At 44.5% G+C, this 26,377-nt stretch overlaps 1 protein-coding gene and 1 non-coding gene across 2 annotated transcripts; one reads left to right on the top strand and one right to left on the bottom strand.

The window, feature by feature from the left end:
- Nucleotides 1-528: 528 nt before the first annotated feature.
- Nucleotides 529-24,642, bottom strand: AHCY (adenosylhomocysteinase). Its single transcript, XM_417331.8, has 10 exons — nt 24,589-24,642; nt 22,843-23,033; nt 20,011-20,086; nt 18,262-18,414; nt 13,749-13,861; nt 12,046-12,253; nt 11,134-11,221; nt 10,086-10,203; nt 3,639-3,833; nt 529-1,573 (listed from the first exon to the last, which is right to left on the bottom strand). The coding sequence occupies exons 1-10, from the start codon at nt 24,614-24,616 to the stop codon at nt 1,442-1,444; spliced, it is 1,302 nt and encodes a 433-aa protein (XP_417331.5). The 5' UTR covers nt 24,617-24,642; the 3' UTR covers nt 529-1,441.
- Nucleotides 6,901-7,064, top strand: LOC112530134. The gene has a single exon (XR_003071506.2). It is a non-coding gene; the product is annotated as a U1 spliceosomal RNA (small nuclear RNA).
- Nucleotides 24,643-26,377: the final 1,735 nt, after the last annotated feature.

Below are 26,377 nucleotides of genomic sequence, written 5' to 3'. Positions count from 1 at the left end.
ACCAAGCAACATTTGGCTACTCATTTCTTTTTTTTTTTTTCCTTTTTTTTTTTTTTTTGACTTATCCACAGCTCATACTCCACACCATCTGTTTTAATCACTTACTGACACCTGTTGCTTGAACACGAATCTAAGAGCATTTCAGCTGTTGTTTTATGGTAGTGTTTTTTTTAATACAACCTACCAAATTTTACATTTTCTTACATTCAGCCTGCTGTATAATACTGACTGAAGAAGGCAGTGGAAAGAGAGATATTTCATAACATAAGGAGATGAATCTGTATAGGCAGAGCTGTGACGGTTTGTTTTGTTTGGTTGGTTGGTTTTTTTTTTTGACCCTCGTTCCCTCCTCCCCCCACCCCATCTTGTAACACTCACAGCCCTTCAATTGTAACTAAACTTCAGGAAGAGAATTTCTCATCTCAAGTACATGACATGGCTAGCCACAGCACTGGCTTTTGCCAAGAAACCACAAGTGGACACACAAAAAGGTTTGATTGACTCAGTGAATACACAGGACCAAACAGATTCATGGCAAAGCCTGAAGCATCTTACTACACAAGTCAGGCCACAGTCACATCTTTAATAAAAGCACTTTGAGTCAGTGACAGAAAAGATACAGCAGACATGACAACTCTGAAAAACAACCTGGGGGTAAAAGCGTGCTGCTGGTGTTTCCTAGGACCAGTCAAGATCCCTAAACCTAATCATCCGCTCAGTGGCTTCTCAGCCATTCAGACTGCTAAAGTAAGTCACCTTTGCCTCACATCCCTTCTATTGCTGTTATGGAAGCAGCACAGAAAGGTCTTGGTTCTGATTAAAATCACTGGAATAGATTAATACAGAGAGAATGCCAGCTCTCATCTCTGCATAGGAGATTACATTGATTCTACAGGAGGCCAACCAAGCAACCTGCAGAAATACTCCTCCTTAGTTCCCCCAATTTCACAAAATGTATTTCAGTTAGTGCACCTTCATGGAAAGAAGCCTGACACTGCCAGCCTTGAAACAGAATTCAGCTAATTCCAACAAAGCACGGCAGAAAGCATCTCTCTGCAGAAACAGTTCTGCATTTCACTGATTAGTCTGTTCAAACAGCTGGCCACATGTTTGACAAGAGCAGATTTTTAACCTAGTATTCTCTTTTGTCCCACTCTTACTGGGACATTAGGGGCCAATTAAAGGTGCAGAGGATCCTTTTCGCTATGAATTTAGCTAAGTACCAATTCTAATTCCCAGAGCCAGAGTGATCCTCTTTCTTATTAAAAAAAAAAAAAAGAGAGAGAGAGACTAAAAAGGCCCTGAAGCTCCATTAGTAAGGACACAAGTTCTGCAGCACTGAGAGGATGATGGCAAAGGGCTTGTTCTCAGAAACCCAGCACACACTAAAGCTTTGGAAGGTTGCATCCCTGCACTTTGGTCTTTGAGTACTGCCACCTGCTCAGTATCGGTAGTGGTCTGGCTTGAAGGGCCCATCCTTCGACAAGCCCAGGTATTTGGCCTGCTTCTCACTCAGTTTTGTCAGCTTCACGGACAGCTTGTCCAAATGAGCAGCAGCCACAGCTTCATCCAGCTGGAAAACAAAGCATTGAAACAAGATTATTAGTAGCTTCAGTTCAGGAAATCATGGCTGACAGTGAGAAATGAATACCTGAAAACCAGTAGCAGCTCCAAGGAGAATATAACAGACACAACTCTTTTCCTGTCAACATACACCAACTGCTTGAGAGCAGAATCATCCCCAGACGGAAAAGTCCCAACTTAATTTGATGCCCTCAGAAGCGTGAGACAGACAAATATATAATCAAGCCCACTTCAATGCCATTTACACATTCACATCCATCCACAGGTAAAGAACTGATCACTAAATCAACCAACAACCAACAAACAACATCTTCAACATCTTCATCCTAAGCAGGAGTATGCTAACAAGAAACTACTCTAAAGTAATCCCATCATAACAAACATATTAAAAAGGTATATTTGTGCTAAATAATTCAGTGCAGCTCAACCTGTTCAGAGTAACATGGAACTGCCAACTTCTATTGAGAACCAGTGAGGGCAAAGATGTACAATCCAAACCATTAAAAACAATAGATGAAGTGGTTGAAGAATGTGGAAGCAAACCATGAAAGCTATAGGATACTACATAAGAATCAAGAAAACCAAGAAAGAAAACCTAGCTGGAAGGACTGTGTCTAGAATGGGAAACAAGTATTTAAGCTTAGTAGATCATATCAGAAGAAAAGGATTAAAAATTGAATACATATCTGGTTGAACTGTAGTGATACACTGAGATCTGACAGGTGCATTTCCAGCACAACTGAGACAGATTAGATCTACTTGAAAAGGAGCTGCTACTGAGTCACCAGTATCTCACAAATCAGGTTCTCAAACTGCAGCAGGAAGAAGCTGTTTCACAGTTGCTTCAGCTTATGGACTTCAAGATTTAGAGAAAGGCAAACTGGCATTACCTACTGCACACTTCAAATCAAGAAGTTGAGCGTAAGGAAGGATAGATTTGACACCAAGAACACAGATGCAATAGTTGGCTTCAATTTCCAGGAAAACATTGCAGAAATGCAGATGTTTGTAATAGCTCATCACCAAAAGGATAGTCTTGCAAAGAGAATGCAATGTAAGGTACTTGGCAGTTCTTAAATTTACATTTAGATCTCAAAGCTAATATGCAGAAGAAGGAGAGGAAAGAAAGCTGTTCTATCCATCTTTGGTTGGTTCTTACAAAAAGACAGCTTTGTTCATAGAAATTATCTGTGGAGCCCAGTGAGTGAAGATCATTTTGTCACAGCACATGAACCTGAACACACCACTGCCATACACTGCACAAACACACAACTCCATTTGTAAGTAACAGATTCAGGTGTTATTTCTCACTTTCAGCTCAAGTATGATTAGTAAAAACTATTGTTCTGGAAGAGTATGAAGCCGTGTTTTATTAGCATCACTGAGCTTGCTCTTCTTCCTGGGAATTGTCAATAAAAATTTTTCTCTGAAGATGACTGTGTGTCAGAGAGCTGGCTGATCAGCTCCTGCATCGTACTGCTGGTGTACTTTGTTTGATCATTAATGGGAAGTTTTGGAAGCTTAAGTTCTTCAGCAAACACTTCATAAATAAGCCCAAACATATACTTTATACTTCCCAGATGAAAAGTATTTTCACATTCAGTCTCACACTCGGTTCAATTTCAAAGCAATGGGATTTAACTCCAGTATACTTTTCAATGACCTCAATGAACTCAAATACTCAGGCTTGTTTTGCAAAATTAAAACCAGGTTATATTTATAAAGGAATTTGCAAGTTATGACACAACCCAGATTTCTCCAAGAACAAAGAATCCACAGATAAGATTAAAGGGAAACACAAGGGAATTAGTGTCATTAATATTTTGTGAAGCTATTAGTACCAGATTGTGATACGCTCTGCTCAGGTGCAAATGGGACCCAGATTCTCCCAACCACAGTGAAGATTTCTAGCTTCACTCCATCTCCAACCCTTCAGGTAGGAGCTTCCTGACTATCCTCAGACAGCAAAGGCTTTCCTTTCAAACAAAAACTGTATTATCATGTACAAAGTCGCTTTCCCTACAAGCTTGCGCTTTTCTGCTATTCTAACTCACCTTCTTTGGCAGGAAATGGACTCCAACAGAGTATTTGTCACTATTTGTCCACAGCTCAATCTGCGCCAGCACCTGGTTGGTGAAGGAGTTGCTCATTACGAAGCTAGGGTGACCCATGGCACAGCCCAAATTGACCAGTCTGCCTTCTGCTAGCAGTATAATATGACGACCATTCCTCAATTTATAGCGATCCACCTGGGTGGGGAAAAGAGAAGTGAAAGGTGAGGGCACAAACAGCATTTTAAGTCGCAGAATCACAGGGGTTGGAAGGGACCTCAAGAGATGATCAAGTCCAACCCCCACCTAAAGCAGTACCCTACAATAGGTTGCACAGGTCAGCATCCAGGTGGGTCTTGAGTATCTCCATAGAAGTCATGCAAAACTTGCTGGGCTCCCTTCCCACATCAGCAATTTAGCAATGGGTTTATGATACAGACTTTCATTACAATCAAGATGTTCCTCACTGTTCCCAGCCAGAGTTCAGTAAAGCCTGTAACTACTCTGATCTTCATACAAAACAGATCTTAGCATCAGCTTGATATTGCATCAGTTATCCTGTTCTTCTGGTTCTTTCACATGCATACCATCTCAGGTGTCCATGGTAAGAGACATGCTGCCTGCAGTAAGATGCAATTCACATACACTTAATTATAATAGCTGGTGTGGAGAGACAGGAGAAGCAGCATCTCTGTGTGCAACAGCCCGGAACATTTGCATCTATTACGCAGGCAAGGGCCAGATTTTGCTCAGCCTTCTGAAATTACTCCCCAGTGAATTCTCCCACTTCAGCAATGCCTTGATTTACATTCAAGGCATGAACAGTTTGTCTTCCAGGTACAGGCTGCTGTAGACATCTACCAACTTTTTGGCACCACCTTCTAGGAGACCTGAAAACTCTTGTGGTTTGACAGCTCACTTCCCACTATGATGCCAGGCCTAAGTGAGAGCAAGACAAGTCCCAGAGTCAAAACACAAGGGGACCTATCCACTTATCAAGCAAGTCAGGTTACAAGCATACCTGAAAAGAACTGGTAAATTAAATGGATGTCCTAGACTCTGGTGCATGCTCTATGCACTCAGAGAGAAAGATTCAGTCTTCCACTTAGGCTGATTTCCAGGCTGTGTTGGGGACAAAAGGATAGGCAAACAAGGGCTAAGGAGACAGGTGCTCAGTCACACAAGAGTTGCAGAGTTCAGGACACTGTCATTTCATACGTGCCACAGCTGTCTGGGCCAGACTGGAATCCTGCAATGCCTATGCTAGCTTTGCTTCCCCTTTCTGCCAGTTGCTAGCTCTTCTCTCCCTTGCCTACACTCTGTAGAAAGGAGTTATATTAAATATTAAAGCCTAAAATGAAATGGCAATCGGGACTATAAGTTATAAGAATGTTCATTATTTCCTGGTATTTACTGTTCATCTATTAGGTCAAGCATGTGGAAGCAGACTAAACCTTTGAAAAGACTGAAAAGGTAACAGTAAACTTTGTAAAAGGCTAACTATGTTTAAGACAAATTTTGCTGTCATAGTACTGACAGTGTGCAAGACTTAGAAGAGTTCCTTTCCTGCAGCTGTATTTATAGTTTATGTCTCAAAAGGGAGTATGAAGCAAAATACAAGCCACTTAATTTTGTTCTTAAAGCTTTAACCTGTAGGTTAAAAGCCATGCTGAACTCTGTTTTATTTTTAACAATTCTGCCTTCCAGAAAAAGAATACCTTTATTCAGTTTAGTAGTACAGATGTGATAATTTAAACTAGCAATGACCATTTTTACTAGAACAGGTACTTCACTTTCAGAGGAGAGATCTGAGCCTCTACTCGTCTTCCACAGCTGTGATTCAATCCCAATACTCTGTTTCTGGGGTTTGTATAATACAGGCTACTGTCTTTAGCATGTATGTAGACAGTAACCATCTGAAATAGAAGCTCCAAATAAAACTCTTTTTTTTCCTATTCAAGATCAGTACAGTAAGGTAAGGTTAGCAAGAATTTCTTTCACTGAGCAGCTGCAGTATATTTCTTACAGATGCTGATTCTCCAGTGAGGATCACTAGTGACAGTTCCCAGTTCATCCAAAAAATACCATATGCACCATCAGAAGACCATGGGAGGGAGAAACAAAACAAAGAAGGAAGCAGACAAATCAGAATGCTTTAAAAAAGCCCTGAAAACTACAACAACATGGCTGATAAGTTTCAAGGTTTGAATGTGGTGGTCTAAGACACTATATCCATATACTGACCCAACAAATCCCTGGACAGCTGCTGGATGGTGCATGGAATCTCATACCTTTGGCCATCTGCTGACACAATCGATTCAGTGCACAGGGTAATGTGCAAGTTCATGTCTTTGTATGGAAAGAAATGCAGAACAGTAATGGTCTAAGTCAGTACTGTGAAAACAAGCCTAAGCTATGGACAGACAAACCAGCTGATTTACAAGCTCAGTACGCTGCTAGAGAATTAGAGTTCAAGTTATCCAACTGTTAAGGTCATCTCCATATTTATACAAATGCCTCCTTTCTCCCCCTATCTGCACTTAGCTTACCCTGGCCTTTCTGGTTGCTTTGCACTTCCCTCCAGACCACGCATGATATATATATACATATATATATATATATATATATATATATATATATATATATATATAAAAGTGACTTATTTGCAGAGCCGAAGCTCATCGTTCCCACCCTGACTCTTCCTTGCCTTCTAGAGCTGAGCTCATGCTACACATTACTGTAGTACCAGAACTGCAAGCAGATATTCAAAACAACCTGCCAGCTTTTCAGGAATAAGCCTATTTTCTCCTTTGCCTTTGAAAGCACCAGATGAGTCAGAATGGCACATTAAGACATTTTCCTTTCCCAAGCATTAAAGATTTCTTCTGCCAGCTCATCACTTGTAAATAGAGACCATATGGTACTGAAAATTACAAGGTTGGACACTGTTTCGCAATTACACTTTACCTCTAGCTGACATCTAGCAACCAGGCACTCAGCTCTGGTATTTATCTTCAAGATCAAGAGACAGATGTCTTCATAGGAGGTTTTGATCACAGACTTTTGCTCTTGCTTTATATTCCCCTCCTTGCTACAGGATATAGAAAAAGCTGCCAAGTAAAAATTCAAGTTTGTACTTGGTATTATAAAAGCATGCGGGACACCTCACTTGAAGTGAAAAAATTCTAAGGGTTAGTGCAAGATATCACACCTTTAACACAGGGACTGTCCTCTGCTTGAGGCTCCCTTTTAGACTAGGGACAAGACATTAACCTAGCAGGGAGAACACCATGATCGGGAAGGTGGTTTTCCCAGGGCAAGGCTCATTTACACGCACTCCGGTGTGCTGACCCCTGTGATTTCCCCAAATGCAGGAAACTAAATTGCATAAGTAGTGGGCAGGCGAGGGGGAATTTTTTTTTTTTTTTTGGCAGATGAAAAGCTGGGCATGAGCCAGCAGTGTGCACTTGCAGCCTGGAAGGCCAACTGCAGCCTGGGCTGCATCAACAGAGGGGGAGCAGCAGGCGGGGAGGGGATTGTCCTCCCTTGCTTTGTCCCTCTGAGTGCATCCAGGCCTGGAGCACCCAGCACAAGAAGGATGCAGAGCTGTTGGAGTGGGTCCAGAAGAAGGTCATGGATATGATCAGAGGGCTGAAGCACCTCTGCTATGAAGAAAGGTTGAGGTAGTTGGGCTTGTTTAGCTTGAAGAAGGGTCCGGGGAGACCTCAGTGCAGCATTCCAGTACCTGAGGGGAGCTTATAAGCAGGAGGGGGAGTGACTTTTTATATGGTCTGATAGTGATAGCACAAGGGAGAATGGCTTTAAACTAAAAAAAGGGGAGATTTAGGTTAGATGTGAAGGAGAAATTCTTTACCCAGAGGCAGTGTGGCCCCAGCACTGCTGCCCAGAGCTGTGGGTGCCCCATTCCTAGAGGTGCCCAAGGCCATGGCTGGGCCCTGGGCAGCCCGAGCTGGGGGGTGGAGGCAGCCAGTCCATAGTAGGAGGGTGTGAGCTTGATGATCTTTAAAGTCCCTTCCAACCTAAGCTATTCTATCATACTACGATTCTATGCATGTCTTTGGACATTTCCCAGTCCACCACTTAGGGCCAGGGCTGATTTCTCAGTTGTGTTCAAATTCATTAAAGAAGCACTTTTGTCACAGAATTGTAGAACCATAGAATGGCTTAGGTTAGAAGGGATCTTAAAGACTACCTTAGATCCAATACCCTTCCCATGGACTTGGTTGCCACCCACCAGATCCACCAATTCTAGTTCCAGTGCAGATGAATTCCCACACTGGCTGTGAGGAAATGAAGCTGCAGGATAGTTCCTTGTTCCTAAACCCAAAGTTATATCCTATCTCCAGCAGTAAGCAGTAGATAGATAGGAAAGAATACAACAAAAGCCAGATTTCCCAATAAATCCTCACCTCTAGGTCAAGCTGAGACAAAGGTGGTTCATTCAGGGATAGCTGTTTTTTTCATTGTTGTTGTTTGTACATAATTTAAAACTTTAGCTAAATATTTTTAAACATACGTGTTTGTGTCACCTACAGCACCCTGGATGACACCCTGTGTTAAGAGGTACATTCTTTGGGTCACTCTGAACCTTCTGCTCGCAATAGCAATGGTTTACAGAACACAACAGAGAGATTTAGGATATGAAGAAGCTAAGTCTTCAGCATTAAACCATATGGTGACTTTGACCCTAACTCCAATCTTTTACAAATAAAACATTTGTTTTGAACCAGACACTTTTAATAGTTTTCATGCCTTGCACTACACCACATCTCATTGTTCAGGGCACCTAATATATTCATGACATGCCTGGCTCCTGACAAGAAAAGGGACTGCTGCTTTCTCCAGCATTAATATTCAATTTTAAGAGCCACACTCAATAGTCATAGGCAGGTAGTTTGTATGTTACCACATTAACATCCATTTCAGCCTTTGACAATGTTTATGAACAGTCCCAATTTTAAAACCTGAGCTATCCAAAAGCAAGCAACTAGCTACAGGCTCTTCTAGGACAGAAGCTAGGGTGAAGTCAACCTTACACTAAGGTCATGGGCAAGAGCAGACATGAACATAGTGAGAACTTGAAAGCATAACTTCATACTTAGTTCACTCCACATTTAGTGCCTCAACAACAAACGTGACACTGAAAAGACTCTCACAGCTGCTTAGCAAGAGTTTGATGTGGATGGCCAATAAGCCACAGGAGGGTCATGAAAACTGGAAGGACAAACAGATCTACTAAGACATACACCTAGGTATGGTTAAAGAAAAAAGGTAAAAAACTGCCTGAGAATCCCACTGTGAACAAAAGTTACCTCTTCAAAAGGTAACCAGAAGTTCTAAGCCAAGTTAGAAAGAGCCTGGTTAACCTCAGGTGATGTTCTCCCTCAACGTCCAGGTGACAAACAAGTTTTAATTTAGTGTTGTTTCTCTCTTTAAGGACACAGCTGAAAAGCTGAAGGTTTTTTAGATCCCTACTTTTCTCTGTGACTACTGCCATAGTTTGAAGTAAATACACGGTGGGAATGCAAGCTGAGCAAGGCTAAAACATCCTGCCTTCTCTGCCCACACACAGACTTCTGGTCTCCACAGGTTTCTAAAGTGAAGCCACTGAGTCTGGAAGAGAAGCCTGAATTTGGCAAAGCTCCACATAGACTTCCCCGAGGCCATAATTTCAGAACAAAAAATGCTTTGAAAACAAAGGTGTGAATTTTTCAAACCTTGACAGAACCCCAGAAGACATTCCCTTGAGATTCATTCTAATACTAGCACTCTGCATTAGGACTAAGACTGTTCTGGTGCAGTTCAGCTACGTTTGCAAGCAACTTCCTTTGAGGAAATTGAGATCAGCCACCAGAGAACCCGCAAGCTCTGTTCCTAAGAAGTTTTATATGGTCTCTAAGGGTCTGTTCTGTATTCATCATCCAGTTTGTTTTGTAAACTGAGTTATGGCATTACTTTCAGATGCTGGCTATCAAAAAGCACATTTTCATACCTTGCCCATTCCCCAGACATCAAGGTTGACCTCCTGTAAGGAACGAATTTGATGCAATCAACCATGAGACCATCACTAAGGAAAAGATTCCTGTTTGCCCAGAAGGAAAGAATACACAGATGTATCCACACTAAGCATTTCTTATCAGAGACCGTGCTGGAAGTCCTGGGCACTTGTTGGAACCAGTTGCTTTAATATCAGTGCAAGAATATTACATGCAGCTTGTTCCAGACTAACAGGGCAACAGCAGAGCAAAATTCGCATTAAGATTAGCCTAGAGCAAACCTGGCTTCCAAAAAAAAAAAAAAATCAATAATATAAAAGCTAGAATATAAAAAGTAGAAACATCTGAAAAAAAATGCTTCCCATTCTGGCATCAGACACTGACTTGCAATCACATTGTTCTATCAGGATGCCTTCTACATGGGCTGTCTCACCTGAGGTTTAACATTCACCACCTCTACTGCATTTTGATTCAACCACTTTGCATCAACTTCCACATCAAAATGACCAATATTACAAACTATGGCATCATCCTTCATCTGCTCGAAGTGCCTGAGGAAAGAAAAAAAAAAAAAAGAAAGAAAGACATTGTATCAAAAGTTAATGCACAAAAGAAATGTTCCTTTTCCAAATCCAGGAGATACTTTGGTCTATAGCTCTGCTCAAGGGGAAAAGAAGAGCTCCTGGATCACTGACTACAGTTGATTTCCACAGACATGATGTATGGGTCTAGTAATCTTCTGGACATGTAAAACCTACTGGAAAAAGCTTCAAGCTCCCAGAAAAGGACTTTTCCCAAAGATAGAAGAGGTTATTGAAGATAAATCATTGTCCCAGTATAGCAAGTTAAATTAACTTTTTTAGTTGGTCACTACTTAAATATCAGCAGTTATTCTGCTTCTACCTACACAGAAAGAATCTCCTTCTCCATTACTCTACAGTTTCCAGCAGTTTCACAACTCTGGAGACTATTGGCTTCATCTCCTCCCACTTAATCTGACCTCATACTACAGCACATACAATCCTAATGGCAAATACAGAAAGGAGTTTGTTTAGAGTGGAGGGACTACAAACTGAGATCTAAGAAATGATAATAAAAATCCCGCAGGGTAGTTTGTTGAGAACAGATTAGTTTCAAGATTGTTGTGTGTATTCACAGATGGAATCACTTTCAATCTTTACCTACCTCCCCTTTCGTTCACATTTACCAACAGAATTCAGAATAACAGAATTAACAATAACAGAATTGAGGCCTGCCCTCCCGTTTTCTTAAAGTCTCTCTGTCCATCTATGCTTTTTGTTTCTCCAGCATTAGGCAGTGTAATAATTGCAATGTGGCAACAATCAACACAGTTGAAAAACTGAAGTCCCAATTTCTCATTAAATTAATGCTACCACTCACCACGTTGCTGACAAGTTATGACTGTATAAAATTCTAACTGCAGCAGTGTGTTTTCACTGAAGCAAATGGCTAGATCATACCTGCCCTGAACAATGTCAGTGCAGCCAGTGGTTGTAACAAAGATATTGCCTTCCTTGCAAGCCTCCTCCATTGTAGTAACTTCATAACCTGAAAATGAGAGAAAAAAAATTATCCCCCTACCCAATCACCAGATGTTGTTCAAAAATGGGCCGCAATACTGAGTAAAGCATAAAGAAAAAATGATAAGTAATAGAAGGACGTGCCAATGTTCAATCTATGGAGAATGCATGTTAGCAGATGTACTTTCCTTACACTAAATACCAAGGCAGCACAAAAATATCTGTATCCCTCACCTACCTCCAGCGTGAGGATTTATGCATCCAACACTCTGCAACCAAAGGTGTAGTGTCTGCCACAGCTCTTAGATTGGATTCAGGGCTTGTTTGCCAAGGAAAATGCATCCACAGTATCTGCAGGTTCTAATCATGTATGAACAGAAATGGGATAAACTGGTACTATGAAGAACTAAATGCAGCAGCCACAGAAGAGTTGGAGTAGAGCTTCAAGAGCATGCTGCAAGCACAGCTTCACAGTGGAATGGCAGACTGGCATTAATCTGCAAAAGCTGTTTTACTGTGGAAATATTCAAGTGAGTCTTAACCTACACTAAAGGTAGAGTTGCCCAACTTGAAGATAATTAACCCATTTATAACCAGAGTTACATCATTATGAAATAGCGGGCTTTCCCCACTAGTCTTTTTATCTGTGACTCCAAACACATCTTCAAGGCCTGCAACAATAGAAGTTGTAAGGAAAAAGTTTGCTGTGTGCTCAGTTAAACAAGGGGAGCGTCACCTCTACAACACAGAGGCTGAAACCCACTGAAGCTTTCTCAACTATCATTTATTGCTCTACATCAACACAGAAAGACCCCCTTCAGACGCAGTAATTTCTATACCTTCTGTTCTCACCTTCCATAGCTGCCTGCAGTGCATTGATGGGATCAATTTCAGTGATGATGACTCTTGCTCCAAAGCTCCGCAGGGCCTGAGCGCAGCCTTTGCCCACATCTCCATAACCTGCCACTACTGCTACTTTTCCAGCAATCATGACATCTGTAGCACGCTTGATACCATCAATGAGGGACTCTCGGCAACCATAAAGGTTATCAAATTTGCTCTGAAGAAGAAACAGGAGACATTTCAGAACAGAATAAAAGTCACTCAAGCAAAAACTCCTTAGATGAGCAAAATTGATTTATGTGTGCATACATAACCAGGAGGCAGACAGTCAGCTAAACATTAACTACAGTGAGGGATGAGAAGATGATAACTTGTTTTGATGTTTTTCATTTATCCTTCTTCAATCTATATAGTTGTCCCACATGCAGGTCTCAGCATGCCTCTGGTGAGCAACATTTTATAAATGAAATAAATGAAAATAAAGGAAATCTCTTTCTCCTACCAATATCATAGGAAGTTGGCATAGAGTCAAAATATCAAACTGAAGGAGCAAAAATCTGTCATTCAGTTGCATACGTTCCTGGAGGTCTATAACTGTAGTTCATACAAGTCTTTTCTTGCACAAATCCTCAACAGTACTTGAAAATAAGCACTTGTTTGGCACTAGAATAAAGTTAGCTCAATTCAAATCTATTTCAGAGGTTTTTTTTAGAAGCATCTGAATTTCCAAATCTACTGAACAGTATTAGTAGTTATTATGCAGGAGGCAAAGATTTAGGTGGAAAGGATGCAGAGGAACTTCCAAAATCAACTGGTTTGCAGCCCATTAGCTATGGAAGATGACAGATGCATCTTTGTGAACAGAAACAAGATAGTCTCCAAACAACAAGCTGCAGAGAAAGCAGACCAAACCATTGAGAAATGCCATTCCCTATAGGATAACATAGGAGACTGAGATTAGTCTCAAGAGTATTAAACAGCCAAAGAGTACTGAAACAGTGGTGCCTTAAAGTGCTACTTTTCACAGGCACATTACTGGGAGGCATCATTATCACAGTGTTTCACTATGAAAACTGTTTGGAACTGAACACGGGGACTGATGTATATTCAGTGACTACTTTTAAAAACACCTGGATACACAAGCTTCATGCACACCTGAAAATCCATCTATAATTCACCTGCATTCAAAATTTCTCTCTCAATACCATCCTTACTCTTTCCTCAATTCATCAGGACTTGTCATGGGAAGCAGAAATACAGCTAAAAAAGGGATATAAACACTTTCTGCTCTATCCTTAGCAACTGTTGCTTGCAGAAATACCTTTACCTACCACAAGCTCATGCAGGTCATTCACTCTCTTTTCCAGCTGTTACCTGCCTGTGGCTTTAGGCCATGCAGCAATGACCTGTTCCTTGATAGAGGAACTAACTGTAGCCTAACACACATACAATTTCCAGAGATGTCTTCATATTATTAAAATGCAAAAGAAATAGCACACATCCTTGCACACAAATAAGCCTTGAACATTCTAAAAATGGGATATTTACAACAACACATCACACCACAGACATCATGGACTCACTTCAGGGATATGCTGAAAATCTGTTCAGCTCCACATCTAGAGTACCTCATCAAGAGAAAGAATACTTGCAGGGGAATAACAACATCCGAGCACCAAACCAACATAGCATAAGTGCTTTATCTGCAGTACCTTGGTGACAGAGTCATTAACATTGATAGCTGGCACCTTCAGAGTCCCATTGGCTTTCATCTTGTACAGGTTGTGAACTCCAGTGGTTGTCTCTTCTGAAATACCTCTAATTCCTGTGAGCAGAGTAAAATGATTTATCTTTGGTTGGATTTAATGCCACCGCAAAGCAACACATCCAAGTAGTGTCTTCCAGAGGTTTAAGTTATAAAAATCTTTGCAGGAAACAGGGACAAGATCAGAACCCTCATGTGGATCCTCAATGGCACTTTGAAGCTTCAAACAAGTTTTCCCCCACATGGCTATCAAAGCAGCAGGACAAAGAAATCTTTGGAAAAGTAGAAGGGGCCAATTCTAGACCAGAAAGCCAGGAAACACAGTTCTAATCTATTTTCTCAAAAACTGAGCAAACTCCAAGAAGAGTTGGATGTTCACACTTTCAGTAATGTTTCTAAAGCCTGTTCTACACTGGCAAAGTAGCCTGAAAGGAGATGAGAGATAACCACACTTTAGTCTAAAGCATTTGAAACAACTAAGAAAAATTCAAATTCAGTTTGTCATTCTCAGTCCTCCTGTCAGCAATCAGCTGCAGCTCTGATTACACATTCTCCTCACACTCCAAATCTATACATTAACTACATGAAAATTCCATTTCGAGGGTATTACTGGCACATTCACAAAGGATCATTTCAAATAGATCCTTGCTTGAAAACAGTCCCAGAGGTAGAAGCCAGAGACAAAGGACTGCCTAAAAACACAAACATCAGGTAAGGAAACAAGAGCTTGATATGACAGTAACTGTCACAAAGTAATCTCACTTCAAATAACACTCAAAAGCCAGAAGTCCCTGTTTACCCTTCATACCATATACAGTATGATTACTGGATGTTTCTTCCCCCTACCATCTCAATAATCCCTCACTGCATGTAAATTGTCTAATTGCTACATGGTAAGGATTCAGAGTGTTGCTCAAAGCCTATCTGCACAAAAAAAAGCGGTGACAATTTGTGACAGTCGATAAACCTGAAAATCACCTATGCAGTTGAGCTGCATATCCTGCAGAGGTTACGGCGACTAAGTTTGTTGTTTGATCTGGAAGCATGCTGCAAGTCAACTAATTTGTCACCGTATGAAAATAGAGGAATTCTGCTAAACCAAGCTGAAACCACCACCAAGAGCAATATCTCCGTGTAGAGATCCATATGACACTTGGAGGAGCCAATTTGGACTTTTAGGCCTTCCTACTTCACAAACAGCAACAGCAAAGCTGAGATGCTTTGCTCATCCCACACCACGGGCAGCAGCCGGGCTCCCAGCACAGCATCCTGACCAGCAGCAGCCGAGGGGCTGCAACCCACCAACAGTCATGCAGGCTTTTAGTTCTGGGAACTGAAGCGTTCAGGTCCGGCCAAGCACAGCAGCACACCGGAGGGCCCTGCAGGCATCAGTAGGTTTCTTGCGGACGCGGAGCCGAATTAAGGCAGAAAGACAAAATCTTTTAAAGCCATCTTCGAAGTTCACGGCTTCCACCCGCAGGAAGCGCGGCACATCTGGGCCACGCGGCGCGGCCCGGGCAGCGCGGCCGGAGCCGCTGCGGAGCGATGGCGCCCCCTTGCGCCGCGCCACGGATACCGCCGCCACCTCCGGCTGCTGCGCGGCCAATCGGCGTAGGAACGCGTTCCGTGATGGGTCTGCATCCCCCACAGCAGCGGACAGCCCCCGACTGCCGCCCTCCTCACTTGGTCACCTGCTGAGATGGTTATGTTCAGGTTTGGGCTGAGGGCTCAGTGGTAGGGAGCAGGGCAATGTAAAGAACGCCGCCTGGTGCGTGGTGACATATAGCACCTTTCCCCAAAGCGTTTTTCCTGCGCAATTGCCTGAGCAGCTCACTAAGTGATTCGAAAACAGAGAAGGGCCTAAAGCGTGGGAAAAAGTTGAAGCAACATGAAGTTTTGCTGAACAAGCAGACCTGCTTTACACTCCTATTTCCTATGCTCAATGAGCAAGTCTGCCCTAATCGATCACCAACAATACAGCCTTCCCAGCCCTCTCTGAACAGCACGCTTCAGCAGAGATACCAGAAAAGATCTTTGCATGAGTTCAGGTGACTTTCTTTGTTTGGTTCTCAAATCCTTCCCTTCCTACCTTTATTTATGTTGGTTTTAAGGGCACTTAGCTTAGCTAAACATGGCAGTAGTACAGAGGCCATTCTGCCCTCTAATGGCAGTCGTGCTTAGGGGTGAGGGGAAACTTGCTGAGCTTTTCCATGCAGCAGTTTAACACAGCTCCTATTTGAACTAGACTTGAATGAACTACAGAGCCCTGCTTTCAATTGTTCACTGCACACTAGGACTGAACTAACTTCCATAAAGATTAGACATGGCTGCAGCATGGCAGACAGCTCCCTCTGAAATGAGGTCAGGAAACTTGCCCAACCTTCAAATAGCAAATGGCACACACTGCTGTTCATTGCCGTGCACAGCTCAGCTCCGTGCAGTAACATTTTGCTCATGTATGCTACACAATCTCCTGCACTCACATTTCAGCCCTTCTAAATACTGTGCATGCTCTAACGCTGCTGTTGTCCTGCCTCTACCCACAAAGAGACCATTTGACTGCGACATCAATTCATTTTCAGTGACTTTCAAATATCACCACTCACCTTTAACATTTACTAGCCACTGTTATCCTCAAGGCACACAAAAATGAATGCTATACAGTTTCTTTAAATCAGCCACTGCAACAAAGAGCTAAGTGCAGATCTTAAATGCAATCAAAGCCCTACTCACAGTCCCATTCTGGAAGCTTTTCTTCTTCTACGAAGCATGAGGCTGGTTGATAATCCATACCAAGTTCTGTCACCTTCCACAGGTGGTAGAATGCTGCAAGGAGGCTTCTCAACTGCAGTCAGTGCAGATAGCACACATTTTGGCAAGGGAAATGTTGACAGGTATGACATCCCATCTAGGTCCTTTAAAAACCCGGGTGAAGGGCCACTCCTGTGAGCTGGGATGGCAGACCAGAGATGGATGCCAATGCAGGAGACAGCCACTGTCCGGCTGAAACATATCATACTAGTTCCTTGCACAACAGGAGTGCAAGACAAGTGAGAGGACTCGAAATGGCAGATAACAAGAAGGCTGCAGGTGTTCAGCACAAGCACCCTCAAGAACAGACACAAATAGACACAACAGACACAAATTGATGTGTTAGCTGGATGTGCTTGACAGAGGAACAACCCTGTTAAACAGAACACAAGTATGAAAAAAATGCATTTTTGGGCCTGTCACAATTCCAGGGAGACACGATTAGCTGTGGCTTCCTTGCCACTAAATGGCAGGAAAGCAACAGGTCATGAACTTCACACAGAGACAATCCAGAAGAAAGTAAAAGAGATCTCTGGTAAGCAGACACCAATTGCCATTGCAGTACAGTTCACCGTTGGAGAACTAATGACATGAGGATGAGGGTCAAAGAGAAAGCAAAGCTTGTCACACAGTCGCAATTTCCTCCTTTCCTTGCCACCCTACCCATACAAGCACACAGACAGGTGTAGGGCCCAGCCTCTTTCCTTAACACAGCCTGTGTCCTGACTACTTCTGATTTTAACCTGTTAAGGCAGTACAGCTCAAGGAAGCTGATCCAGCAGGTTTCTACAGCAACCCCACCTGTAAGGGCCAAGAATGAACAGCAGAACATCCAACAGTAATCAGTTTAGTTTCCCCTCCATATGCCTAACCAATTATCTCCAAATCCTAGATCAAACATGTCCTTCAGCAACAATAGGCCTCTGTGGTTTGCAGCACAGAGCATGTGACGGAGTCCAGCAGAGCAAAAAAGCTGCCACAGTTGCCCAGCACAAATCAGCCTGCTACTGCAAATGGTGCCAAATTCCCCTCAGGTAAGTCTTTTTACAAATAACACATGCTAGCCACACCACGCTGTTTTACTAGCTTATACTAAAGGTAATAAATCAACAAAGCAACAGTCAAAATCCTGACTCAATCAGCATATTTACTGATAAATGTGACAAGTTAATGCCTTGCAGTTCACATACTGTGAAAAACCATTCCTTTCCAATAAAAACTACAGGTTGCCATGAGTTGATATAAAGGTGCATTGAGAGGACAGGGAAAGAAAAAGCACCAACGTTAAAAAAAAATATATTAATAGCAAGCAGACATTAAGCAATCCTAAAACCCAGCCCATTTCCAGAAAGCTCTTGGCCATACAACAGCCCTACTTGTCATTCAGGTAATGGATACTGTGAATGAAGGCCAGAAGGATAGTCAATGTAGTATAAATACTACAAAGCAGAGATGGAAACAACAGCTCCTGCAGGAAAGAAATTCTGCTCTTGCATTGTAAGCAGTTTTCACAGACACGTCCCATTGCCTGCTTGCACATGCCTTTCCAACCTTCCCGCACCCCTTTTATCAAAGCAGGGAATTCCCACAGAAGAAATGCCAAACTGGCTTCCCAGGTAGAACTGTACCTGACAAAAACTGAAAGTTACCTTTCAAGAGCTGTGGGTATTTGGTATGAACTAGGTTGGTAAGATCTCCACCGTCATCCAAAATCATGTTGAGGGGCTGCCCATCCTTGAAGTACAGGGTCTGCTCAATGCACCACAAATACTCCTCGTCTGTTTCTCCTTTCCAGGCAAACACTACACAGGAACAAACACAATTAGTTTCTCACTGAGCAAATAGCAAAGCAGCAAAATGAAGATTTTATCAGCAGCACTCAACAGCAGAGACAACAGATAGATGATTATCTGTGCCTGCAAGCCAGAAGAGATGTTTTCACTGGAAAGAAGATCAAGATCTCAAAATGAGCAGAAGTTAAACCATTTTGCCTCCTGTCCCAGGCCATGAGCTTGATCAAAACTGAGACTTCATTGCCCTCCTCAGTATTTCACATTAAGAAAGAAAAATCAAAGCAAACTAAAGCAGACTAGTATCCACAACACCCCACTTTCTCCCTTAATTCACCATGGTACCAGGAATTACAAATAGCCACAGAATATATTGATACATTTCTAGAACAGCAGGAAAAACACACCAGACTTTGGCACGAACAAAGCACGAGACCAGAAACTCTCCAGCAACTTTAAATTCTAGTTTCTAGCACAGTGCTAAAATCCATGCTGTGCTTCCTCTGCTCCTAAAAGGGCATATCTCTAGATCAGCACATCTACTACCAATAGCATGCTTCAGCAACTAACATGTATCTATCAGTACCTTTGCCTTTCCAGGCACTTGTACCTGCTTCATGCCACGCTCAAGCCCTGTTAATACTCAGCTATTCAAACATACTGAGCACACAACATACATACCTTAACACTGGAAACCTGATAAATTGCCGTGTTTCTGCTGTTCATACAGAAAACTTCAGCTTTGAGCCACAGAGCCAGCCCTGCAGCTGCCCCTTCTGTAGAAGCGTGCATCAGTGTCCCTCACTGTCTACAAAGGATCAACATTCTTCCCACATCTCTAGATTCACTGTGTGAAGTGTAATATTAACAAAAGGAGCAAGTTCCACCGTGCAAGGATAACAAGGGTGGAAGCCAAAAGGCCAGATAGATGCTCCACCCACAGACTGCTCCTCAGTTGAGTTTTGAGAGTTGAAAGCAGTGAAGGATGCAATACCCTAACATCTAGATCTAGGAAGTCGCTGCTGGTTCTTTGACATTGCACACTAGATGCAGGCAGGAGGTGATGCCTACAGCCAGTAATACCACAGGAACTAGAGAAGGAATCGCTTTCCTCTGTTACTTTAAAATGGATCACAGTTGGGGAAAGTCTTGTTGCAACAGCTAATTATAACAGTATAAAGACAACTCCAGAGGAAAGAACCAGGCTTCCAGAAAACAGATTTTGCCTCTGCTGACACCCAGACTCCCCTCCCCAAACCCTATTAGCACCAAGCTTGCTGGAAAGCACCAAACACCTGTCTATACACACCTACACACCAATCTCTAATTACCCAGCCCATTTAATCATCTTAGTAAACAGACTTAAAGTTGGTAACATACAACCCAGCTCTTTTGTAGTCTAACACCAGATCAGACATTGTCAGGCACGCTAGATTGTCTGATGCAATACAGCTTGAATCAAACATCCCGATTTGTAACAAACACTGGCTTTCAGAGGCTACTTCTATCCTGAAGTTTATTCAGAAAAGCTTGATTTGTACAGTTTGATTTAGCTAGAACAGGCTCTATACCCCAATTCAAAGCCCAATTAGAACACAGAAAACTTACCAGGGATGCCAGCTTTTGCAATAGCAGCTGCAGCATGGTCCTGAGTAGAGAAAATGTTGCAGCTTGACCATTGTACCTGGAAAACAACTCGAGTTTTATTTGCTGAACAAAGTTCTCAGATATCAGGAACTCTATTTGGACACAAAAGGGAACAAGATCAGAAAAGTATTATTAGTGCAAATTCCTGCCTCCCTAAATAGTTCTCTAAAAGTTCATAGGGAAACTAAGTATTTGACTAGGACAGGGAGAATAATGCCACCTCGAAGGATAGCAGAGCTTCAGCTGTGCCACGTATTCAGCCATCTCTTTACTCATGAGAGCTTGTGCCAGACAGCAAGAGTACATTCAGCTACAGATCTTAAAGAACACAGTATGTTGGGTTCAGAAAGTTTGCATCAGTGAAGTTCAGATTTTCAGAACAGCCACATAACAAGTGTCCAGTAAAGGATATGGCCATGCAGCAATACATTAACCGGCACTCTAGAAAATCAGAAATGCAGCTGAAATGCTATCAATAGGCATTTTCTTGAGATTATGCTCACGCAGCTCCCACTTTGCTCTCCAGCCATGGAAGCTTTTCCAGCTGAGCTAAGCACTTCCCAGAGATTTCATAACTAGGCTCGGGCACCTACAAAAGCAACAGCATATCACTGAGCTGCATTAATTAAGGATCTGTACACCCACTGCAGCCCACAGTAGTGGCTCCCAGGTCTGCTCTGTGATCAGGAGCCACACACTGGGGCTCTCACTCTGTTCCTTACAGAGCTGACCATCAGGTGGGTATCTGCGTGTTGATTTGCAACAGACCTTAAGAAGCTGACCAGAAGGGGCACAAAAATTCTAGGGAGCAAGCTGGCTGGGCTGGTTAGCAGGGCTTTAAACTAGATATGGTGGGGGTGCACTGGATGACAGAGAAGAGTATGGGAATGCTGTCACCTTGCAAGGCAGTAGAGGAAAACCCTAGACTTGCCCTGGAGGTATTAGGGAGGGCTCCTCTCCTCCCTAAGAGGGAAGAGGCAAGGAGGCCAAGAAGGCAAGAAGGCCAATAGGCAAGCTGAAGTGCCTCTATACCAATGCACACAGCATGGGAAATAAAAAGGAAGAGTTAGAAACCACGGTGCAATTGGGAAAGTATGACCTAATTGCTATCATGGAAACATGGTAGAAGGAATCCCACAATTTCTAGTGAGCTATGTCCTCACTATTATAATATAGCTTGGGTTGGAAGGGATCTCAAAGATCATCCAGTTCCAACCCCCCAGTCTATGCCCCCAAAGAGACTGGAGAGTATAGACAGGATACAGCTTCATTGCAGTTACTTTCCTCCCTCCCAAGCACCCAGACTGTGGTAGCACAGATGAATCAGGGCTGAACCCAAACTCAAAACAGTCAGAACGTGCAGGCACCAGGACATGAAAGGAGCTCACAATCAAGCACCAAGGTAATACAACAGCCCACATCTTCAAGGCACAATTCTAGCTTATGCTTAGAGGAACCAAATCACTGCAGGTACCTCCCCTGAATGACTTGGATGAATCCCATGTGACACTGAATCGAGGCTGTATTCAGACTAAAGGAGTTTAGCTATATTTGGGACAGCACACAACTGCTACCTAAGCCAGCCATACTGGAATACAGCAACCAACAGGAACAGCAAAGAGTTTCCTAAAACTCAGCAAGTACTGCTTGTTTTTAAATCCTGAGAAGGGACAAAGTTACATACATAGTAGTAGGAACAAAGCCAGGACTACATCCACATCAAAGTTCTCCTTCAGCACTGCACTAGCACAACATCTCTGAACAGGACAGTCTCCATACACAGCACATGCTGCCCTTGCATCCTGACTAGATCTATCCCCTCAGTTTTTACAATTTTTTTTTTTTTTTAAAGAAATGCTTTGTCTGTTGGAGAGAGCTTTCCTTTTTTTCCACTGCCTCTGGGTAAGCATGACAGTGCTCAATACTTTTAATCCTTCCCAGGCACACACTTCCAGGAACAGATCCCACACAGGACTATCTCTGGGCAGCCAGGGGGCATGCAGCTAAACTTCAGGACAAAGGAATTTCAGATCACAAATCATGCTTAACATAATCCACCACTGAGCTCCCCGCTCAGCACACAAGCTATTTGGATTGTGCTGAGATGTCCTGTACAGTGATCACTCAGCCATGATGTTTGGACTCCATTCTGCAAGCCAGGCATGATGCAGTAAAGGGCTTACAGGTATTTGAGCCTTTAAGATGGACTGGGGTAACTGGTCCACAATCACACAGTGAGCTTGAAGTCAGTCAAGACCCCACCTGCCATCACTGAATCACACTGCTTCTGCAGTGTTTTCTGCATGGCTGAAGGGCTAGCAGGAGCTCTCAGACAGTCTCACGAGTTTTCACTGAGTTTGAAGGCACAGTGCAGTTCTTAATACAAGCTAATCCATGCTGCAGGCAGTCACTAGAGCCTCAGCATTACCAGCAACAACACTGCATGCCCAAGCACAACACAGTGCATGAGAGCAGCTCCTAGCATCACTGCTTGGGGAGCTGCATGCAGCCAACAGAGCTGCTGAAGCCAGCGACCCAGTCCAGAACTGGGACTTTCGAAGCTGCAGCTTGTCCAGAGAAAGGACACATACCACATCCTAGGGGGTGTGCATTACAGCTGACAAGGTTTTTGCTTAAGGGAAGAAGAGATAATCCATCTACCCAGAACACAGTCTCTTCTAAAAAAGCAGACAAGTTTGCCAGGATCCCCTGTGATTGTTACATAAACTGAAGCAGTGCCCCAGGCAGAGCATTACCTAAGAGCATGCTGAAGGAGAAACAGAGACACTTTACCTCAGCTCCCAGCTTTATAAGGGTCTCTATGAGAACTGCTGTCTGCACGGTCATATGGAGGCAGCCGGCGATCCGCGCACCTTTCAGTGGCTTCGAGGCACCGTACATCTCCCGCATCTTCATCAGCCCCGGCATCTCATTCTCTGCAATCTCAATGGCCTTGCGACCCCAGTCAGCAAGGCTGATGTCAGCTGCAAGAGAAGGAGGACAGGTGTCAGAGTTTAAATAGCTGAGACCTTGGTATCCCTTCTCACACTTGTGGATAGGCATCAGCTGCAACAGCTGAACTGAACACCAAGCAACAGCTGGGAGGCAAAGCAGGAGAAAAATGGGCCCCAACCCTCTTACCCCCTGCTTTTGCACTATGGTGCACAGGCTTTTAAACAAGTTCAGACCAAACAGCCCCAAAACAACAAAGCTCCTGTATGGGCACATTAGCCTATTGCTCAGGAGTCCTGCAGCCCATTCATTAAGTTCCAAGTTCTAACCCACTTCTGCAGATACTGCTCAAGGCTCTGACAGTTCCAGAGGTTTCCTTCCACAGTAGAAAGACTAGCATGCTTGGGGGGGATGCCTGTATAGTCACAGCTTCTGCAAGTGGGAACACGCACAGCACGCTCCCTCCAAGGGCTCTGGGCACTGAGCCCAGCCCTGTCCCCAGTGAGGACGCAGCTGTAGGGCTCCCACTGTGTCTCCACAAAGACAGCTTCTGAAGCACCATTAGTCACAATCTGCTTTACCTCTTCCAAGAAGGATCTTTCATAAAAAAAAAGTTTGCCAAAAACTGAACAGGACATTTCCAACAGTATATAGAGCAGGAAAGAGAATGCTGCACCTGCAGCAGGTCTGACTCCAGCCTTACCTACAGCAGGTGGACAGCCAGCATCCACACACACTGCTCTGCAGCACCAGCCGGTGCCAATGCCCCAGCACCCGGTGAGCTCTTCCAGAGGCCTCAGGACAGTACTGTTTCACTAACAGCACAGTCAGACAGCTTTCTTTCAGCTACCTGGTGAACACACCAGGTCAGAGCGCCTGGTTTCATGCAGACAGGCTAATTGCATTTTATTCCAAAGTGGTGCCCATCAAGCCCATGTGCCTGGGCGTCACACCAATCAGGGGCTGAAGAGGCCCAGGAGACAGACAGACATTGGAACAACGATGACAAGGGGGGGGTGGGGGAGGGGATGTTCTTCAATCTCGCCCTTCTTAAAGCAGTGCAGACTTCTCAGAGCGCACTTTAAAACATCCCGTAGTATTTTAGCTTCACAGCCCTGACAATTTTTTTTTTAAAAAACGAATGGACTACTTTCTTATTATTTTTATTCAATCCTCAAAAGCCCCACAGCTCTAAGAGAGGCGATCGTTCCGAGCTTTCCCCACTCGCGCCACCTCCTGCCGGGGGCAGCCCCGGTTACAGCGGTCCTTCCCGGCTCAGTCGCGGCGGTGTTCGGGCAGCGGCCGCACAGCCCCTCCCGCAGCTCTGAGGTGACTCCACGCTCGCATCCTGGCCCCGATCCGCAGCCACCCTCCCGGCCGGACACGTCCAGCTGACACCCGGCGCGGCAGACCCCCACTGCGCGCCCACAGCCCCGGGCACCCCTACACGGCCGCCTTCCGCCGCGGCCCGGCCTCACCGCAGACCCCCGCCGCAGCGGCCCGGCCCCGCCGCCCCGCACCTGCACCGCTCGCCACGGAGCGGCGAGAGCCCCGCAGGGCCGGGCCGGGCGGGCGGCGCGCACTCACCCACTTTGTAGGGCAGCCTGTCCGACATGCTAGAGGCAGCGCGAGCGGCAAGAGGAGGCGGTAGCGTCCACGAGCGCGCTTTAAGCGGAGGCGGAGCCACCGTGTGCGTGAGGCGGGGCTGCGCCTGGAGCCCGGGAACCGAGAAGTGCCCGGACGGGCCTCGGGCTGCCTTTCTCGCTTTCCGCGCGCTGGCCGCGTGAGCCTGGGGGCCAAGTGGGCCCTGCCTCACCGCAGCGCTGGGGGTGGTCGTGGGAGCGCTCTAGAACCTGAGAGAACTGTACGGCAGGGCCAGGCCTGGAGGTACGGCTGTGGAGCTGCGGCGGCACAGAGCAGGCCGCGTGCCGTCGGCCGCCCTCCCCGCATCCCCCCCATGGAGCACAGCGAGGTGTCCCCTGAGGTGATCCCGTGAGTTCACCGCTGCTCGGCTGCTGGGGCCGTGCCCGGCAGCGGGGCTCAGGGCAGCACGGCCAGGCACGAGGCCCAGTGCTGGTAGAGCAGCAGGCGAGAGGCATGTGAGCTGCCCGACCCTTGGACTCGGCCGTGGCCTGATCCTGCTCGAAGCCTCTGGCAGCTGTGCCAAGTGCCTGCCCCTGGCCACAGCCAATGCAGGCTGGAGGCAGTGCGCAGCTGCGGCCTTGCCCAAGAGTCAAACATATGTTGGCTTTACTCTCAGTACTGTTCTAAGGTGTGGGATGCATTTTTTAGAAATCTCAGTTGTAATCTGGAGCAAACTGTGCAGCCGATTATACGTGCTGTACATCACTTATCAGTGATATATTCCACAGTGAGGGCTTCCTTGTACTTACCCAGGAATTCTCACTAAATTATTTTGTAAAGTTTGAATTATTCTCCACGTGGATCAGTGCAGAGTTTACCCTGACTCAGTGCTCCCTGTAGAGGAGATTCAGTATTTGTTATCTGAGAAGCAGCTGTACTTCAGTCCTACAGCAAATAGCCCACAGAGAAAGCTGTAGTTCTGCAGCCAGTGCATGTGCAAGCAGTGCTATCTGTGTTTGTTATCCGCAGTGCTGCCAACTGCACCAGTACACCTGGCACCACGCCGAGCAGTTCTGTACGTCAGCGGGTGCCCAAAGGACAAATGTGTCCACAGCTCTGGGACAGCTTCTCCTAATTCAGTTGTGCTTTTGTGGATTTACATCACTAACAGTTTTTTCACCACAACTCAAACACTGGCTCACATCAGCAGGACAGCAGCTCGTGCTCTGGCTGTTCTCATCTGCCCCTCCAATGCCGCATCCAAGCACTGCACTGTCAGCAGACTGCAGCTTCTGCACATTGCTGCACACCTCACCCTGCTGACACAGAGGAACTGCCCAACAGCACTACAGTGCATTGCATGGTTGGCCCCCAGCAAACCTGATCATCAGTTTGTCAGTTATAGTATAACCTGCTGTAATCTGCAGCAACCCCTATGCAGAAAATGTCCTTCTAAAATTAGTCAGCAAGGCCAGAACATAAACATCACTTCATTTGCTTCCGTGAGTTTCAGCTCAAGGCTTACTTCCCTGTGAGGACCAGGACCACCACCTGCTTACACGTTAGCCAGAAGTGGGTGGCAGGAGCTAATGGTGTTACATGGTGGATTTGGAGCACCAGGTGGTACAAGATAGGCACTAAATCACAGGGAACAGGATGAAGTAGAGGGAACAGGGAAAAGAAGAGTGCAAAAAAAAAAAAAAGAAAAGAAAAGAAAAGAACACTCAAGTTAAGTACTTAAAACAGTACAGACAGGATGTTGTTCATGCCATACATCCTGTTACCATTTCAC

This window comes from Gallus gallus, chromosome 20, assembly GCF_016699485.2.
Source record: "Gallus gallus isolate bGalGal1 chromosome 20, bGalGal1.mat.broiler.GRCg7b, whole genome shotgun sequence".
Taxonomy (NCBI): domain Eukaryota; kingdom Metazoa; phylum Chordata; class Aves; order Galliformes; family Phasianidae; genus Gallus; species Gallus gallus.
This window is presented reverse-complemented; position numbering and strand designations above follow the sequence as displayed.

What these genes read in the sequence shown, in the direction of transcription:
- AHCY (XM_417331.8), bottom strand. Translation starts at nt 24,616, where the DNA reads ATGTCGGACAGGCTGCCCTACAAAGTGG. An exon ending in TTAATGACTCTGTCACCAAG is followed by an intron (nt 12,254 to 13,748) that starts GTACTGCAGATA and finishes TTTCTTCTTCAG; the next exon opens with AGCAAATTTGATAACCTTTA. An exon ending in ACTGACATTGTTCAGGGCAG is followed by an intron (nt 10,204 to 11,133) that starts GTATGATCTAGC and finishes TTCTTTCCTCAG; the next exon opens with GCACTTCGAGCAGATGAAGG.